Raw genomic sequence first — 20790 nt, 5'->3', positions numbered from 1 at the left:
GAACTGAATCACATTGCAAGATTATACTCATCTGGATGAAAATGAAGTGCCTGGGTTCGATTCCCAGGCCAGTCAACCAGGGTCCTCTCTGTGTGGAGTGTGCATGTTCCCCCTGTGTCTGCCTGGGTTCCCTCCCACAAAGACATGCAGTCAGGCCAGTTGGACATGCTAAATGTCCCCAGGTATGAATGTGTGTGTGTGTGAACATGTAAATCTGTCCATCTGCGACAGACTAGCGGCCTGTCCAGGGTGTGTCCCGCCGTCCACCCGATGACCGCTGGCATAGGCTCCAGCACAAGGATAAGCGGCTTAAATCAAACAGAACTTAAGTAAACTAACTCTGATGTCTCCTGTATGAACAGCAACAATAGAATCATCTCCTATTTAATTTGGAATGTTCCTCTGCGCCCAGGGCTGATCTGATAAGGACTGTTGCTCAATCTGATCATTAACCTGGAGGCACTCTCCCCACCACACCTGCACACCCCCCACACCCGCGCACACTTGTCCACACATGCTGTGGAGCTCTCTCCCCCTGATTGTGGTTTGGCTGACTAGCGGCGCATGACTTCTGCGCAGGAAACTGTTTTATCAGACGTTGGTTATTGTTTGGTGTTGACCGTTTCGTGCCCGACTGATTGATGACACAAGTGCTGGTAAACAACGGCCGTGAGCAATGTCCACAAAACCATGGAGTGTGGAATTTGAAGGGGTTTGTTAATGCAATAAATTCCTGATTGCATGTTTAATAAGACAGATTGCGAGTCTGAATATTTGCTATGAGGAAGCAAAAGCAGGAAACATGCACTAATCTCTCTGTAATCCGGAGGTGAAATTCCAGCTGAACTCAGCACTCAGTCACTTTCTATGAGCGCTGATCCTGAAGAGTTAGTTAAGCAGAGAGTTTCCCAGAGTTACGAAACGCCCTCTGACACAGAGCCAGAGCTCGGCGCACTTAAATAGGGCCCCAGCAGCTCACAGCAGCTCACAGCAGCCACTGAAACTCCAGACTCCAGAGTCTTCACTCCGCCCGCACCACCTCCACCACTACTTCAGTGTCTCCACAGTGTCCATCAGGATGAACAGCAGAATCCTGGGGGTGTGTTTACTTTTGGCCGTCTTCCCTCTGACCGAAGGTGAGCTCCACTGAGACGCGCACTTCACCACCGACACAAATGGGTTAGCAAAGCCAGCACTAGTGGTGATAATAACTTTACAGACTGGAGGCCGCTTTAAGCAAATGCATGCACTGCTGATGCACTTCTAATGAGTTGCTGCTGGTGAATTATTAGAGGATTTTGTTTAATGCATTTGGTAGAAGTGACCGCTGACTGCTGACCTCACACAGACAGTGGTAGCGTGAGATAAGGGTACTGTAAGAGTCATTAAACCTAGGATGAATTATAACGTCTGTGGGGTTTAAAGGACCTAAAACGGTCCTACAGCCTCTCTGTATCTCACACTGAAACATGGTTACCGAGACTGATATATGTAAATGAGCTCTGTTCTGATTGGCTGCAGCTTTGATGTTTTTAAAACAGGCTACTTGTCCAGTTGAGTTTCTGCATATGGACAGTTTAATACTGATAATACTGATGATGATGATGATGATGATGATGATGATGATTGGGCCTGAGACTAATGAAGCCGATTGGCTGGTGTTCCAGGTATGAGTATTCCAGGTATGGGTGTGGAACCACGGTGCCGCTGCAGTGGAACCGAGAGCAAACGGATCGGCAGACTGATAGAGAGCGTGGAACTCTTCCCCCCGAATCCCCACTGCAAAGAGACAGAGATCATGTGAGTCAACAGATCTATTGAATAGTGCTTTATTATTATTATTATTATTATTATTATTATTATCATCATTATTATTATTATTCAGCTGCAGAGCGTAAAGTTTCGCTGTATGTGATGTTTACCCTGTTTGGTCCTCAGAGCGACACTAAAGAACACTGGTCAGGAGATCTGTCTGGACACCACAGCTCCGTGGGTCAAGAAGGTCATCGAGAAGATCATGGCCAGGTATGTACCTTGAATCTGCTGTGTCTTCTGTATCTGTTGTATGACCCTCTGGAGAAACTTCTGCTGGACAAACTCAGAAATACTGACCACACTGTCAACATTTACTTTAGATTAATCATTTTCATTCACAAACTAATTAACCTCATTACTACATCATTCATAGTATATACTGAATAATTCAGAGTAGATACTAAATTATTAATAGTATATACTGAATAATTTATAACAGACAATGAATATTTATAGTAGATTCTGAAAAATTCATAATACTGAATAATTTATAATGGATTTATAGTAATTCATAGTAGATAATAAAGAATTCCAGTTGGATGCAGGATCATTTCTATTATATACTGTCTAATTCTTCATCAGTAATTAATATTATGCATTATTGAGAGGTTGAATCAAAATCCTCGTGGTTTCTTCTCAAGTACTTCTTAAAAGATAATTGCATCTATTATTTTGCGATGTATTAATATGAGGTTGTTAATTTTGTTCTGAACTCTGTTTGTCCTGCAGCCGGTCACCCTGAAGTTGTCGTTTCCTGAGGTTCTCCTGATCATTTTTCTGGAATAGTATCTGGTGGTTGTTCTTCCTCCAGCTCTGCTAAAGACCAATAAGAAGGCCAACATTTGTAAACTGGACTATTTATATCAGTATTTATGTATGTATTTTATTTATAATTTACAGAAAAGCCAGAATGAATGAAAGGTATTAAAATATTTATGCATATGAAGTGTTATGTACATATTTTTCTGTATTAATAATGTCATAAAGTGCATCTTCCGATTCAATATGCACACAATGTTTATTTTTTTTAATAAAAAAAAACATAAATGAAAATGTTCCTGTTTTTATTATTTTTTAAAAATATTTCTGTTCATATGGATCATCTTTTACTGGGTGTTGTTTAAGGTAAAGTGTAGTGTGGTGCGCTGGGGATGGTCTATCAGCTCTACCTTGAGCTGCTATAGAGCAATAAAAACAAATTTGAATGCACCATGAAAAAGATCATAATCCTCCCAGAAAGATGAACTGAAGCTGGTGTTGAAACACATTCTTATCAACTACAATAAAAGGGGCTCAAAGCGCTGATCAATTCAAATCATTAAAAAACATTTGCACAAAAAAATGAATGGAAACACAAAAATGAAAATGGATAGAAAAGTAAATAGAATGGAACAGAACTACAGGTAGATGTGACTGAAAACTCACATGACTTGCTGAGTGCAGCAAGATCTTTGTGCGGCTCTTCTGTTTACAAATATATATATATATATATAAAATATTTTCTGGAAAATAATGGAAGAAGCCAAAGTCTGTCGCCTCGGTGATGCTACACCCCCCCCTCCCCCTGCAAGGAGAACGTCGCAGCAGAACCACAAGCTGAGCCAGGCTACTAGCCATCCAACCACCGAAACATGGCTAGCGTCAGGGAAATGTAAAGCCAAACGAAAATATGAAGATGAACACAAAACCTCACCAGAGTGGGAGGATTTGTATTTTTTAATATTGAGTGTAAAGGGAAGCCGTTCTGTTTGATATGCTAAACGTCGTTATCCCATTTTTTCTCCAGGGGAAATTGAAGATGCTACCTGATCTAGTGCAGTCAGTATTTGCAAGCTGTTTAAAACTCGTCTTAAAAAGGGAGAACTAACACATTCCCAGTCTGTGTCAAATGCAAGTGCCCAAGCAGCTCAGGTCCTAAAAGGGAGAACTGCACACTATGCAGCACTTCTTGAAAGTTTGCGACAGAACTTTGAGGACAGATTCCATGATCTACAGCTGAAAAGACCGCAAATGACATTCCTTGTTAACCCTTTTGCTGCTGATTCAGACTGTTTGAAACCCCCATTGGTGACAGATGAAGCTACATCTCAAATGGAGATGATTCATGTTTTTGAAGATGACTGACTCAGGTCTGTTCTGAGTGAAGGAAGCCTGGAATTATGGAAAATCGTGCCCGTGGAGAAGTATCCCAGCGTAAAACAAGCTGCATCGAAGCTCCTGTCAATGTTCGGCTCAACTGATGCTTGTGAATTAGTATTTTCCACCCTGAAACGTGAAATCAAAGCATCGCTCTGTTCTTACTGATACACATGTGAAAGAACCGCTTCGAGTAGCAACAGCTGAATACAAGCCAGATTTGAAACGGATTGTGGAAAACAAAGAATGCTTTGGTTTTTGGTTGGCCACCCCTGGTCTGGGCGTTCACGTTAGAAACTTCTATGTAGCAACATCTGAGCTGGGGGTTTGGATCGTACTGGAACAGAAAAGGTTCATCCCCAAACTGTTTGCATAAAGTTGGAAGCTTTTAGTTGTTCAAAATGTCTTGGCGGTGAAGCATCAACATTTCCCTTCACTGGAACTAAGGGGTGAAGCTGATTCATCACTCCAGAGAATGTCTTCACTGCTCCAGAGTCCAGTAGCGGCGCTTTACACCCCTCTATTGGACGCTTGCCATTGTGCTGCCTGCATGAAGCTGCTCTGCCATGAAAACCCATGCCATGAAGCTCCTGGCGCAGTTTTTGTGCTGAGGTTGATGCCAGAAGAGGTTTGAGCTCTGCAGTTATTGATCAGCAGAGCATTGCCGACTTTTATGCGCTATGCCTCAACACTCTGCAACCCGCCCTGTAACTTTACGTGGTCTGACACTTTGCGGATGTGATACTGTGGTTGTAATAATAATAATAATAATAATAATAATAATAATAATAATAGAATATTGTATAATATATCAGATTGTCTCTTTTTGCCCAGGGTCTGGACATTTATAAGTAACTCTAATATTATCTATACTCATATATCTAATATTATATGTACTCAGAGGCTGCTCATTGCCTCTGGCTCTCTGGTCTCTTGCCCTTTGTCTGTGGGCGCTCCGTCTGGTGCCTCCATTCTTCGTCCTCTGGGGTGTGCGGGCGGTGGCCGTCGGAGCGTGTGGCCTCAGGTCTCCTGAGTTCCTAATGGGCTGTGGATGGTCCGGGTCCCCCGGGTCCTTCCCTATCTGTCTCTGGACCACGGGGGCATGGTTGCGGCTTCTTGCCCTCATTATTGAGCACATTCCATGACACGACACGTGGACACGTATACACACATATACACATTGCTGCAAATAGTAGAATTGTGTGTGGGTGTATATGCATATGTATAAATATGTGAATATGTGTATGTATGTATATCTATATAATTTTTTTCCTCCTTTTTTTTTGTTTTGTTTATTTAGTTGTCTGTTTAGTTACTTATTTTATTTATTTCTTCTCTCTTTCTTTTTTGTTTTGTTTATTTAGTTGTCTGTTTAGTTACTTATTTTATTTATTTTTTCTCTCTTTCTTTTTTATTTATTTATTTATTTATTAAATTTTTAAACAAAAATATATAATTTTTTTTTTTAATATATATATATTTTTTCCCCTCCCTTCTTCTCCTTCTTTCCTGTCCTCTTTTTTCTCTCCTATATTGCCTGTCAGGCCTGGCCAAACAAATAAAATACAAACTTTAACAAGAATAGGCTTTAGTAACCTATAGAGCTTTTCTTGTGAAACCAAATATGTTTGGTACATCAGTGCATTCGGATTACCATTCCGATTACAAAAATTGCCAGACATGACAGGTTAAAAAAAAAAAAAAAATGTTATCTATACTATTGCTCTAATAAGTGTCTGTAATCTAAAATCTTCAATAATTAAAAGGATCAATAAAAACAAAAAAGGATAAAAAGGAATGAAAAAGACTTCAGCTGAGTTCTCGTGGAATGAAGGAAAAGGCCTTCGCTTTATTGAGCATCAAATGGCAAATTTGGTTCCTGATCAACCACAATGTGAATATCGTCTCGAAACATCCCTTAATATTCCCCTCTGGGATGAGGAGATAATCACCCCACCCCATTTAAACAGTTCCTTAGCACTGTCGTCCCCATCACGTCCAAATCTTACATCGTTTCTTCGTAACCTTTGAACGAAATGCCTATGACGTCTTTCTTTAAAACCCACTCTGGTCCGACTCTTGCCAGACTGTTCTCTCCTTACAGGGCTCGCTTGCTGGATCTCTCCATAGGGCATCTTACACAACCCCCCATATACAAACAAGAGTGGACCTCAGTCATAAACTGTCATCTGGCACAGCTCCTTTCTGTGAGCTCAGAAGTTCACCCCTTCAAGTCACGTCAAAAGGCTTTTAATGTCATTCCGTCTATGTTTAAGTACACGGTGGAGTGAAATTACGTTCCTCCAGGACGCCTCGTGGGGTGGCACGGTGGCGTGGTGGGTAGCGCTGTCGCCTCACAGCAAGGAGGGCCTGGGTTCGATTCCCCGGCCGGGTGACCGGGGTCCTCTCTGTGTGGAGTTTGCATGTTCTCCCCGTGTCTGTGTGGGTTTCCTCCGGGTTCTCCGGTTTCCTCCCACAGTCCAAAAGACATGCAGTCAGGCCAATTGTGTAAAATGATCAAATTGTAAGTCGCTCTGGATAAGAGCGTCAGCCAAATGCTGTTAAATGTAAAAAACAACAAGGAACAAAAAGTACAAAGAGTGAACGTACAGACACAGTGTACAAACAAAACATTAATCTAGAAACAATAAAATAAATACGATAAATAAACAGACATTAGACACAGTAAACGGGCAGGACAGTGCAGCACCGACATAAACTAGAATAAACTCTTCTCAATGTTAAATGTTCTGTTCAATATTATCAAGAACATTTCATAACATTAAGAAATACATGCTTCCATTTAATAACAGAGTTGAAAAAAAAATTCCCAAACTTTTTGTGGGTTAAATGATTGTTGTTTTATTATGAAGCTGATGATTAATATTATTTTGCTCTGTTGCTATAATAAAGGCTCTCCCGACATGTTTGAATTTTCCTGTCCAAAATCCACAAAATCAGAAGCAGAGTTGAAAGAAAGAGAGAAAGAGCAGTCCAGAATAGTCTAAAACCAGGACAGCTCACAAAACACCAAAAAAGCAAAGTCCAAGAGTACACATTAGTGTCCAGATAAACTATAAATCCAGGTAACGTAGAAGTACAAGGCTTAGTATGCAGACGAACAGGCAATACTTTGCAGAGAGCATGTGGAGGTGTGAGTCCTTACAAATGGAACTGCAGGTGATGGAAATCAAGACGTTACTAAAACAGTTCAGAACTAAGGCTGACCTTTGGTGTCAAGAGTGGATATTGAACCTGACAGAAGAACCCCAACCCAGCAGCTCCAGCTTCAGCAGACACATCAGATCCGTGACAAGGATGCCCCGGGGGGCCAGGAATTGGGCGATCTCGATGGGAAATTTATTAATGAGTGAGGGATTGAGGATGTCATCCACAGGGACTCAGCAATGTTCTTCAGGCAGGGGGGGGGGCTTTCAGGGGAGAGACATGGAAAGATGGTGAGATGTGGTAATGTCAGGCCAATTGAAGATGATGAGGGTCAGGATTAATTCTCTGCAAAACAGTGTAAGGATTAGTATATCTGGGTCTAAGCTTCTTACAGGGTAACCAGCTTGAGGGTGCTTGGGGGGCATTGTACCAGGAAGAAGATGAATGGCACAGTCTATGTCTTTGTGAGGGGGAAGTGCTGACGCCTTACATTTTCGGAAAACTGAAGAAAACCGTATACTCTGCAGGAAGGAATACATTGATTTCAGTGTCAGGGCTTTCTATGGATGTAAATTCTCTGCTATACCAATACAGTGTGGGGTTGTGAATGGACAGCCAAGGGAACCCAAGAGCAATGGGAGGGAATGGCCCAGACATATGGGTATGAGGGGAATGACGTTTGGTGGCTATATCCTGGTCAGTAAAGTTCCTGGCAGCTCCTGAGTTAATTAACAACTAATATTAAGTTAATAAGAGCTGAGAGAGCGATGTTAAGAACTCCAAATTGGAGTTATCCATAGTCAATTTGCCACGTCTAATAGGAGAGTACAGAGTCTCACTCTCACCCTTTGGGGCTTGTAGGGAGAGCGGGGCAGTCACTTCTGAAGTGTCCGTGATGGCCATAGTAGAGGCAAAGCCCTTCATGCATGTGTCACCATTGTTCTGGAGTGAGTTGCACTCCAGAAGGTAGAGGGACCAAGAGAGAGGCTTGGAGAGGAGCTAGAGGTGTCTGGAACAAATAAGATTGTCCAAACTGATAGATAGCTGTATGAAATTAGAAAGATTGTTATCTATCCTTGCATCCTAGCTCTGTCTGAGATACTTTGAAGTGTATCAGGCTTGATAAAATGTTATATATGATATTGGGTTCTAATATACATGTAGCTGTTTGCTGTCTGAAAGTACTATGAGAAGGCTCCATATGTTTCAACGGAGCCCTGGCTGAAAAGAGTGTGCGTTGACGGAGCCCGAGCTCGGGGCTCTAGGTCCCGGGGAGAGACGAGCCCCTCGCTTTAGAATAAGATGAAGCTATTATAATAGGAACCAGATGCGGACTATATGTCAAAAACTGGGGTATAAATGCATGGACTCAAATCTTTGGGGCAGAGAACATTTGACACGTTTCTCTGCAAGCTGGTTCGCGAAAGCTTGATCCTGACTTCGATCTCTAAATGCAAATAAACTTCTTTCGGTGTCACCAAAGAGTTTCTTCCTTCACTTTCACAGCAACGCCACTGAAATAAACTACAACTTCGTTAAGGCTTTGGTGGTAGAGAGTTTTTAATGATTTCTCGTCCCATAAAGCTTTGGCAGTGAGTGCATGGAAGATCAAGGCGTGCTCAGCAGCTGTCTTGTTACCTCGTTTGAAATATAGATCTTTGCCACTGACGGGATCAAAAACCTCCCTAAATACATGTCTAAAGTCTGAGTACATTGAGAACTTTGGCTCGCCACATAGCCGTGGTCCAGGAGAGAGCTAAACACAGGATCAGGGATGTGACAGTGGCAATCTTATTCCGACCTCACACCGAACGACTTCTCAAGCGAGTTCACTGTCGCCGACAAATTTCCAATATCGGAATAAATTCATGAGAGTCTTGTTAGAGTTGCGCTCGCGTCATCTCGATCGTTTAGTGTAAGGTGGTCAAGACGGTGCTCTTAAGTCAGTCTTTTTCTCATCTTGACGCTGCCACAAAATCAACCGTGTTTAATATTATCATAAGTTTGCTGCTGAGTCGCTGCATGTTGTGTTGACGTGTAAATCTTTACATCAACTTAAAAGTAGCTGCACATTTTACAGGCTAAATAATAAAGTTCTGGGTGATGACCTGCCAGAGTATACAGCTCTACAGTGAACGGGGCTGAGCCTCAGATCTTCACACACCCAGCCAACGTGTCCTCCCATCTGTACCACTGTACAGTGGAAGGAAAGTGTTTATCTGCTTGTGAACTTCCACCAGGTGCATGATGGGGAATAATCTCAAAAATCTAGTTGCAGTCTTGGGAATAGTGACACTGCAAGGTTTCATAGTCTGTGACCAAACTGTCTTTAGATGTGAGAGGGTGTCAGGCTTTAGTCTTGTCAAAGTCGTCCAGTGTATGGTTAGCACTAGTTGAATGTGTGGGGAAAGTGTCAGGGGCATGAGAAAACCAAATCACACACCGGGGGGGGCCGACACACTTGTCAGGAAAGGCCAGACTAATAGTGGGGAGGGGGAAGTGTGGGAGGCAGATGGTCACAGCTGTACTGGAGGTTGTGGTGAAATGAGAGCAGGTAAGGGTACAGGAGAAGATGGAAGAAGTGGGGTTTGAAGACTGTGGACCCCATGGAGCACTTTGTCAAGGGTATTTAGTGTCTGAGTAAACCATAAAGCCAGTAAACCTAGAAACACAATGTTCAGTACGTAGATGAACCAGCAATACTTCGCAGAAAGCATCTGGAGGTGTGAGTCCTAATGAATGGACGTAGATTAGCTGCAGGTCAAAACGTTCAAACCTCAGGTGAGGCTGAGCTCTGGTGTTAAGGGCAGATATTGCATCTGACAGTTGCAAACAGTTGTATCTGTTTCTAAATTGGGTTAGAACAAGGCAAATAAAAAAAGTCACTGGCAAATAATTGTTTTTGTTGCAAATTGCCCTAAAATGTTAAATGAGATGAATTGGGGAATCTGTCCAATTTGGCACCCTGATCGTGTGTGTGCCTCTGTGTGAAGTTCTCAGTATTTCTTATGAGGATGTTTATCAGTTTGTGTGTAGATGTTAGTAGTATTTATTTGCAGTGGTGGACAGTAACTGAGTAACTCAGTAACTGAGTAAATGTAATTAGTTTCTGTACTTTAGTATATTTGGTTTATCTGTACTGAAGTTTCTCCGTTCTGGGCAACTTTTTCCTTTCACTCCACTACATTTCAGAGTCTAATATCCAACTTTTTCCTCCTACATTTTGAGAAATCTGTCGTTCATTTACATTTACATTTATGGCATTTGGCTGACGCTCTTATCCAGAGTGACTTACAATTTGATCATTTTACATAGGCAGGCCAAGGCGGTGTTAGGAGTCTTGCCCAAGGACTCTTATTGGTGTTGTGTAGGGTGCTTGCCCAGGTGGGGATTGAACCCCAGTCTACAGTGTAGAAGGCAGAGGTGTTACCCACTACACTACACCAACCACTACCCACTACACTAACCAACCACGCCTTTTGGTTTCTGTGTGTATAAATCGTAACACGTCAAAACGAAAGAAACGCAAAGCCAGAGCACCAATCAGGGCCAAGCGGTCACTTTGTTTAGAGCTGGTTTTGACCTGTTGGTCATACCGACCCAGTGCAGCACGCGGTTCAACGTCAGCGCAGCAGCGTAAAGGTTTGGGAGAGTCTGTTCAACATAAATGATGAACTAACCTAACTTTGTGTAAATAGAGCACAATATAGAAATATGTCCACATATGCAGTCGAGACTGACGCGGCTTTTTTCTGAATTTCTACAAACACCATTTCATTTTATATTAAAAGAGTTTGGGCTGGTTTATGTTTATGAACAGAGGCCTACAGATCAACATAGTAAAGGAGCTCATCTGTGATCCTGAGTTTAAAGCCAGTTTTTATTAAGCTTAAGCTTTGTTTGTATGGAAACTGTTTGCTTTCAGGGTTTTGTGCTAATTTTAACTCAAGTGGAGGTCTAAAGGGAGGAACTTCTACCTTTACTGCAGTAATATTTTACCTTGGGTATCGCTACTTTAACTCCAGTGCATGGTTTGTGTGCTTTGTCCACCACTGCTTTTATTATATAACCTTTTATTAGTTTGGGAGTGAATGTGTATGTATATAAGTCATTTACGATCGTTTTAACAATAAACAGAATTCCTGGTGAACTCTTATCAGTAAATGCATGAGTGATGTAGCACGACATGTATTTCAGCTCTGCACAGCTGAGTGAACTCACACTCCCACTTATACATACTACTGATGACTCAGTAGATGACCACTCACACGTGTACACGCACACACACACACACACACACACACTCTAATAAACACTACTAATGATTATACACACACTAATAAACACTACTAGTGATTACACACACACACACACACACACACACACACACACACACACACTCACAGACACACACAAGCATACACACACAGAAGCATATACACACACACCACTGAGGACACACTACCCCATTTATTTAGATTTAATCTGAACTTCATTAAAGTAAAAATGTGATGAGTGTTTAAATTAATTCTCTGTTTTTAAACATTTTAATCACTACAGCCTTAATGTTGGCCCACATAATCTGACCATATAAATCCTGACTTATATGTATTATCCCGACTGTCACTCTACTGACTGTCTGCCAGTCTACTGAGTGTCTTTCACTGTCCTGACTGTCACTCTACTGACTGTCATTATGCTGGCTATCTGTTCCTCATCTGACTGTCTGCATGTTTACAGACTGCCACTTTACAGACTACCATTCTCCTAACTGCCGCTCTAACGACTGCCACTGTACTGGGTGTCATTTGTTTTGACTGTTACTTTAGTGACTATGTGCCACTCTACTGCTGGCCACTCTGTTGTCTGTCACTTTATTGACAGTCACTTTATTGATTGTCTGTCATTTTGATGAGCATCATTCGCTTGACACACTGCTCTGCAGACTGTCTGCCACTCTACTGTCACTCTGCTGACTGTGAGGAAGTGACAGTAACTCAGCCACGAAGTGGTCGGCCACATAACATGACAGAGGATGCTGAGGCGCATAGTGTGCAGAGGTTGCCAACTTTCTGCAGAGTCAATCACTACATTTACATTTAAGGCATTTGGCTGATGCTCTTATGCAGAGCGACTTACAATCTGATCATTTTTCACAGTTTACAGTTCACATTTTACTTAGTTCCAGTGAAAGGAACTCTTAAAGCTTCAGCACCAAGAGATTTTGGACAATTTGATGCTCCCAACTTTGTGGGAACGGTTTGGGGACGGCCCCTTCCTGTTCCAACAAGACTGCACACCAGTGCACAAAGCAGGTCCATAAAGACGTGGATGAGCCAGTTTGGTGTGGAAGAACTTGACTGGCCTGCACAGAGTCCTGACCTCAACCCCATAGAACACCTTTGGGATGAATTAGAGCGGAGACTGTGAGCCAGACCTTCTCGTCCAACATCAGTGTCTGACCTCACAAATGCTCTTCTGGAAGAATGGGTGAAAATTCCCATAAACACCCCCCCAAATCTTGTGGAAAACCTTCCCAGAAGAGCTGAAGCTGTTATAGCTGCAAAGGCTGAGCCGACATCATATTAAACCCTATGGATTAAGAATGGGACGTCACTCAAGTTCATATGCATGTGAAGCCAGATGACCGACTACTTTTGGAAATATAGTGTATGTATTGATGTCAACAACAAGTTCAAAAAAGTTGGGACGGGGGCCTGTTTACACTTACACTCTGTAAGTGTTGGGGAACTGAGCAGACACTGCTGCAGTTTTGAAAGTGAAATATTTTCCTGGTCTTACTTGATACAGGATTTCAGCTGCTCGTCAGTTTCAGCGGCTCATTTGTTATATTTTTCATTTCATAATATGCCAAATGTTTTCAGTGGGTGACAGGACTGGATGGCAGGCAGGTCAGTTTAGCATCTGGACTCTTTTAATTCAGAGCAATGCTGCTGTAATACAGGCCGAATGTGGTTTTACATCATCTTGCTGAAACAATCACGGCCTCCCCTGAAAAAGACGTCGTCTGGTATTTCTAGTATTATTGTCTGTTTTTTTTTTCTTCAGAATTAATTTATATAATCATAAATAAGGTTTGACTGTTAAAATTTCTCTGCTCTCAGCTTTTATCTGATAGCGTATGAGTTCTAAGTAATCAGTCACCCGCAGATACTCTGTCTACCACACCCACTTCCACACAGCAGAAGGCAGCAGGTGTTGCTCCAAAACCCATAAATATGGTTCAGCATTAATGGGGCCTTCAGAGATGAGCACGTCACCCATGCCCCCCTCCCAAACCATCAGGAATACTGGCTTTTGAACTATATAGCAATGCAGTTCATGGTATTTGTGTCTGATCAACAGTGAACACCACTTATATCGTACCACCTGAAAATTATATGCAGTCCTGGAAAGAGGAATGAGGATGAGTGTGTGAGGAAGAGAAAGCAGTAGTTTCACTGATACTGAGACCCGCCTCTCCACCCCCGAGTGTCCACATCCTCCTCAGAACAGTGTCTGGAGTATTATTTCTAGTATTATTGTCTGTTGTTTTTTTTCTTCAGAATTAATTTATATAATCATAAATAAGGTTTGACTGTTAAAATTTCTCTGCTCTCAGCTTTTATCTGATAGCGTATGAGTTCTGCTTCCTTGTTCTGAGTAATCAGACACCCACTTCCACACACACTGTGCCTTCTCTACTCCCCTGTAAAGCCAGCTGAACTTTCTCTTCCTGTTTGTGTCTTTTTGGTGGCGCATGAACTGTGACCTGCACAAGAAACGGCTCAAACGTTGACCGTTTGGACTGCAGTTTGTGGTTAATAATGATGATAAATCATTTGGCACTCACGCACAATCATCAAAAGTGTTATTGGGCAATCATTAAGGAGCAGTTGTGTTTATCGTGAGGACAGCTCACACCCAGTGCTGCTGGACCTCTTAAACACCTCAGTGTCGCTGCTCGACTGAGAATAGTCCACTGATCAAAAACATCCAGCCAAAAATGTCCTGTGGGCGGCGTCCTGTGGGCAGTGTCCTAGTCCACTGATGAAGGACTAGAGGATGACCAATACAAACTCTGCAGCAGCAGATGAGCTGTCGTCTCTGACTTTACACCTTCAAGGTGGACCGAAAAGGTAGGAGTGTCTAATAGAGTGGACAGAGAGTGGACACAGTGTTTAAACACTCCAGCAGCACTGCTGCGTCTGATCCACTCATACCAGCACAACACACACTAACACACCACCATCACGTCAGTGTTACTGCAGTGCTGAGAATGACCCACCATCCAAATAGTACCTGCTCTGTGAGGGTCCATGGGGGTCCTGACCACTGAAGAACAGGGTAACAGAGTATCAGAGAAACAGATGGACTACAGTCTGTAACTGTAGAACTACAGAGGGCAGCTATACAGTAAGTGGAGCTGATAAAGTGGACAATGAGCGCAGAAACAAGGAGGTGGTCAGAACGTTACGCCTGATCGACGTATTTGTGCAGCACCTCTCAGTCAAGCATCTGCTGATTTGAAAATTAAGTATTAAAGTTGTGCAGTAGTGAGAGTGCGGACCACCATACAGACCCTCAGAGTTCAGGGGCTTAACCCCTGAATTGGTCAGGATCCTGCTGTGTTTTATTACACGCTTCTGAAGGCTATGAATAGCGCAGCCAGCTTCCACTGAAGCACCCGTAGTTCATGAATGCTAAGCTGTAATAACGTAATAAACCTGTAGACCAAGTCCAGATAATGTCAATCACTTTTGAAACATCCCGACTGATCATGACTGAAAAAAATCTGGTCTGAGTTCAAGAGAATGTGTGTGTCTGCCTGTCTGCCCTGTGATGGACTGGTGACCTGTCCAGGGTTTATTCTTCCTTTCGCCCGATGACCTCTAGGATAGGCTCCAGTAACCCCTACAACCAAGAAGGAGAAGCGGCTTAGAACGTGTGTGTTTGTGTGTGTGTGTGTGTGTGTGTGTGTGTGTGTGTGTGTGGTCTGAGTTCAGTTTCTCAGAGTGGAGTTACGAAATTGCGCCTGACTCAATGCCAAGAGTCAGAGCTATTAAAGAGGCAGAGTTTAAGGAGAGCTCATAGCAGCTGAATCTCCAGACCCTGCAGAGGCTGCACTCCGACTCCACCACCTTCACTGCCTTCATCGTCATCGACTTTATTATTATTATTAAGCTGCAGAGCGTAAAGTACAGCTGACTGTGACATTTTCCCTCCTGTGTGCTTGGTCCTAAGAGCAAAGCTAAAGAACACGGGACGGGAGATCTGTCTGGACACTAAAGCTCTGTGGGTCATGAGGGTCATCGAGAAGATTATGGTCAAGTATGTGCACTGGCCTGTATCTGCTGTGTCTTCTGTATCTGGAGAAATTTCTGCTGGTCAAACTTACAAATACTGACCATACTGTCAACATTAACATACTAATTAGCATCCTTACTGCAGTTTAGTTCAGCACCCTCACACTTTCATACAGCATAATGAATAATTCATATTGTATAATGAATAACACCCCTAACCCTTGTGGAAAGCCTTCCCAGAAGAGCTGAAGCTGTTATAGCTGCAAAGGCTGAGCCGACATCATATTAAACCCTATGGATTAATTCACTCAAGTTCATATGCATGTGAAGCCAGATGACTGACTACTTTTGGAAATATAGTGTATGTATTGATGTCAACAACAAGTTCAAAAAAGTTGGGACGGGGGCCTGTTTACACTTACACTCTGTAAGTGTTGGGGAACTGAGCAGACACTGCTGCAGTTTTGAAAGTGAAATATTTTCCTGGTCTTACTTGATACAGGATTTCAGCTGCTCGTCAGTTTCAGCGGCTCATTTGTTATATTTTTCATTTCATAATATGCCAAATGTTTTCAGTGGGTGACAGGACTGGATGGCAGGCAGGTCAGTTTAGCATCTGGACTCTTAATTCAGAGCAATGCTGCTGTAATACAGGCCGAATGTGGTTTTACATCGTCTTGCTGAAACGATCACGGCCTCCCCTGAAAAAGACGTCGTCTCGAAGGCAGCAGGTGTTGCTCCAAAACCCATAAATATGGTTCAGCATTAATGGGGCCTTCAGAGATGAGCACGTCACCCATGCCCCCCTCCCAAACCATCAGGAATACTGGCTTTTGAACTATATGGCAATGCAGTTCATGGTATTTGGGTCTGATCAACAGTGAACACCACTTATATCGTACCACCTGAAAATTATATGCAGTCCTGGAAAGAGGAATGAGGATGAGTGTGTGAGGAAGAGAAAGCAGTAGTTTCACTGATACTGAGACCCGCCTCTCCACCCCCGAGTGTCCACTTCCTCCTCAGAACAGTGTCTGGAGTATTATTTCTAGTATTATTGTCTGTTGTTTTTTTTTTCTTCAGAATGAATTTATATAATCATAAATAAGGTTTGACTGTTAAAATTTCTCTGCTCTCAGCTTTTATCTGATAGCGTATGAGTTCTGCTTCCTTGTTCTGAGTAATCAGACACCCACTTCCACACACACTGTGCCTTCTCTACTCCCCTGTAAAGCCTGCTGAACTTTCTCTTCCTGTTTGTGTCTTTTTGGTGGCGCATGAACTGTGACCTGCACAAGAAACGGCTCAAACGTTGACCGTTTGGACAGCAGTTTGTGGTTAATAATGATGATAAATCATTTGGCACTCGCGCACAATCATCAAAAGTGTTATTGGGCAATCATTAAGGAGCAGTTGTGTTTATCGTGAGGACAGCTCACACCCAGTGCTGCTGGACTTCTTAAACACCTCAGTGTCGCTGCTCGACTGAGAATAGTCCACTGATCAAAAACATCCAGCCAACAATGTCCTGTGGGCAGTGTCCTAGTCCACTGATGAAGGACTAGAGGATGACCAACACAAACTGTACAGCAGCAGATGAGCTGTCGTCTCTGACTTTACACCTTCAAGGTGGAACGAAAAGGTAGGAGTGTCTAACAGAGTGGACAGAGAGTGGACACAGTGTTTAAACACTCCAGCAGCACTGCTGCATCTGATCCACTCATACCAGCACAACACACACTAACACACCACCAGTGCAGTGCTGAGAATGACCCACCATCCAAATAGTACCTGCTCTGTGAGGGTCCATGGGGGTCCTGACCACTGAAGAACAGGGTAGCAGAGTATCAGAGAAACAGATGGACTACAGTCTGTAACTGTAGAACTACAGAGGGCAGCTATACAGTAAGTGGAGCTGATAAAGTGGACAATGAGCGCAGAAACAAGGAGGTGGTCAGAACGTTACGCCTGATCGACGTATTTGTGCAGCACCTCTCAGTCAAGCATCTGCTGATTTGACAATGAAGTATTAAAGTTGTGCAGTAGTGAGAGTGCGGACCACCATACAGACCCTCAGAGTTCAGGGGGTTAACCCCTGAATTGGTCAGTATCCTGCTGTGTTTTATTACACGCTTCTGAAGGCTATGAATAGCGCAGCCAGCTTCCACTGAAGCACCCGTAGTTCATGAATGCTAAGCTGTAATAACGTAATAAACCTGTAGAACAAGTCCAGATAATGTCAATCACTTTTGAAACATCCCGACTGATCATGACTGAAAAAAATCTGGTCTGAGTTCAAGAGAATGTGTGTGTCTGCCTGTCTGCCCTGTGATGGACTGGTGACCTGTCCAGGGTTTATTCTTCCTTTCGCCCGATGACCTCTAGGATAGGCTCCAGTAACCCCTACAACCAAGAAGGAGAAGCGGCTTAGAACGTGTGTGTTTGTGTGTGTGTGTGTGTGTGTGTGTGTGTGTGTGTGTGGTCTGAGTTCAGTTTCTCAGAGTGGAGTTACGAAATTGCGCCTGACTCAATGCCAAGAGTCAGAGCTATTAAAGAGGCAGAGTTTAAGGAGAGCTCATAGCAGCTGAATCTCCAGACCCTGCAGAGGCTGCACTCCGACTCCACCACCTTCACTGCCTTCATCGTCATCGACTTTATTATTATTATTAAGCTGCAGAGCGTAAAGTACAGCTGACTGTGACATTTTCCCTCCTGTGTGCTTGGTCCTAAGAGCAAAGCTAAAGAACACGGGACGGGAGATCTGTCTGGACACTAAAGCTCTGTGGGTCATGAGGGTCATCGAGAAGATTATGGTCAAGTATGTGCACTGGCCTGTATCTGCTGTGTCTTCTGTATCTGGAGAAATTTCTGCTGGTCAAACTTACAAATACTGACCATACTGTCAACATTAACATACTAATTAGCATCCTTACTGCAGTTTAGTTCAGCACCCTCACACTTTCATACAGCATAATGAATAATTCATATTGTATAATGAATAACACCCCTAACCCTTGTGGAAAGCCTTCCCAGAAGAGCTGAAGCTGTTATAGCTGCAAAGGCTGAGCCGACATCATATTAAACCCTATGGATTAATTCACTCAAGTTCATATGCATGTGAAGCCAGATGACTGACTACTTTTGGAAATATAGTGTATGTATTGATGTCAACAACAAGTTCAAAAAAGTTGGGACGGGGGCCTGTTTACACTTACACTCTGTAAGTGTTGGGGAACTGAGCAGACACTGCTGCAGTTTTGAAAGTGAAATATTTTCCTGGTCTTACTTGATACAGGATTTCAGCTGCTCGTCAGTTTCAGCGGCTCATTTGTTATATTTTTCATTTCATAATATGCCAAATGTTTTCAGTGGGTGACAGGACTGGATGGCAGGCAGGTCAGTTTAGCATCTGGACTCTTAATTCAGAGCAATGCTGCTGTAATACAGGCCGAATGTGGTTTTACATCGTCTTGCTGAAACGATCACGGCCTCCCCTGAAAAAGACGTCGTCTCGAAGGCAGCAGGTGTTGCTCCAAAACCCATAAATATGGTTCAGCATTAATGGGGCCTTCAGAGATGAGCACGTCACCCATGCCCCCCTCCCAAACCATCAGGAATACTGGCTTTTGAACTATATAGCAATGCAGTTCATGGTATTTGTGTCTGATCAACAGTGAACACCACTTATATCGTACCACCTGAAAATTATATGCAGTCCTGGAAAGAGGAATGAGGATGAGTGTGTGAGGAAGAGAAAGCAGTAGTTTCACTGATACTGAGACCCGCCTCTCCACCCCCGAGTGTCCACTTCCTCCTCAGAACAGTGTCTGGAGTATTATTTCTAGTATTATTGTCTGTTGTTTTTTTTTTCTTCAGAATTAATTTATATAATCATAAATAAGGTTTGACTGTTAAAATTTCTCTGCTCTCAGCTTTTATCTGATAGCGTATGAGTTCTGCTTCCTTGTTCTGAGTAATCAGACACCCACTTCCACACACACTGTGCCTTCTCTACTCCCCTGTAAAGCCTGCTGAACTTTCTCTTCCTGTTTGTGTCTTTTTGGTGGCGCATGAACTGTGACCTGCACAAGAAATGGCTCAAACGTTGACCGTTTGGACTGCAGTTTGTGGTTAATAATGATGATAAATCATTTGGCACTCACGCACAATCATCAAAAGTGTTATTGGGCAATCATTAAGGAGCAGTTGTGTTTATCGTGAGGACAGCTCACACCCAGTGCTGCTGGACCTCTTAAACACCTCAGTGTCGCTGCTCGACTGAGAATAGTCCACTGATCAAAAACATCCAGCCAAAAATGTCCTGTGGGCAGTGTCCTAGTCCACTGATGAAGGACTAGAGGATGACCAACACAAACTGTGCAGCAGCAGATGAGCTGTCGTCTCTGACTTTACACCTTCAAGGTGGAACGAAAAGGTAGGAGTGTCTAACAGAGTGGACAGAGAGTGGACACAGTGTTTAAACACTCCAGCAGCACTGCTGCATCTGATCCACTCATACCAGCACAACACACACTAACACACCACCAGTGCAGTGCTGAGAATGACCCACCATCCAAATAGTACCTGCTCTGTGAGGGTCCATGGGGGTCCTGACCACTGAAGAACAGGGTAACAGAGTATCAGAGAAACAGATGGACTACAGTCTGTAACTGTAGAACTACAGAGGGCAGCTATACAGTAAGTGGAGCTGATAAAGTGGACAATGAGCGCAGAAACAAGGAGGTGGTCAGAACGTTACGCCTGATCGACGTATTTGTGCAGCACCTCTCAGTCAAGCATCTGCTGATTTGACAATGAAGTATTAAAGTTGTGCAGTAGTGAGAGTGCGGACCACCATACAGACCCTCAGAGTTCAGGGGGTTAACCCCTGAATTGGTCAGTATCCTGCTGTGTTTTATTACACGCTTCTGAAGGCTATGAATAGCGCAGCCAGCTTCCACTGAAGCACCCGTAGTTCATGAATGCTAAGCTGTAATAACGTAATAAACCTGTAGAACAAGTCCAGATAATGTCAATCACTTTTGAAACATCCCGACTGATCATGACTGAAAAAAATCTGGTCTGAGTTCAAGAGAATGTGTGTGTCTGCCTGTCTGCCCTGTGATGGACTGGTGACCTGTCCAGGGTTTATTCTTCCTTTCGCCCGATGACCTCTAGGATAGGCTCCAGTAACCCCTACAACCAAGAAGGAGAAGCGGCTTAGAACGTGTGTGTGTGAGTGTGTGTGTGTGTGTGTGTGTGAGTGTCTCTGTGTGGTCTGAGTTCAGTTTCTCAGAGTGGAGTTACGAAATTGCACCTGACTCAATGCCAAGAGTCAGAGCTATTAAAGAGGCAGAGTTTAAGG

General features: G+C 43.2%; 1 protein-coding gene across 1 annotated transcript; it reads left to right on the top strand.

Moving 5' to 3' along the window:
* The first annotated feature begins 711 nt into the window (after positions 1-711).
* Positions 712-2868, top strand: cxcl8a (chemokine (C-X-C motif) ligand 8a). Its single transcript, XM_017685589.2, has 4 exons — positions 712-1136; positions 1668-1800; positions 1939-2025; positions 2545-2868. The coding sequence occupies exons 1-4, from the start codon at positions 1079-1081 to the stop codon at positions 2555-2557; spliced, it is 291 nt and encodes a 96-aa protein (XP_017541078.1). The 5' UTR covers positions 712-1078; the 3' UTR covers positions 2558-2868.
* The last annotated feature ends 17922 nt before the right edge of the window (positions 2869-20790 follow it).

The sequence above is a fragment of the Pygocentrus nattereri genome, chromosome 22 (assembly GCF_015220715.1).
Source record: "Pygocentrus nattereri isolate fPygNat1 chromosome 22, fPygNat1.pri, whole genome shotgun sequence".
NCBI lineage: Eukaryota > Metazoa > Chordata > Actinopteri > Characiformes > Serrasalmidae > Pygocentrus > Pygocentrus nattereri.
This window is presented reverse-complemented; position numbering and strand designations above follow the sequence as displayed.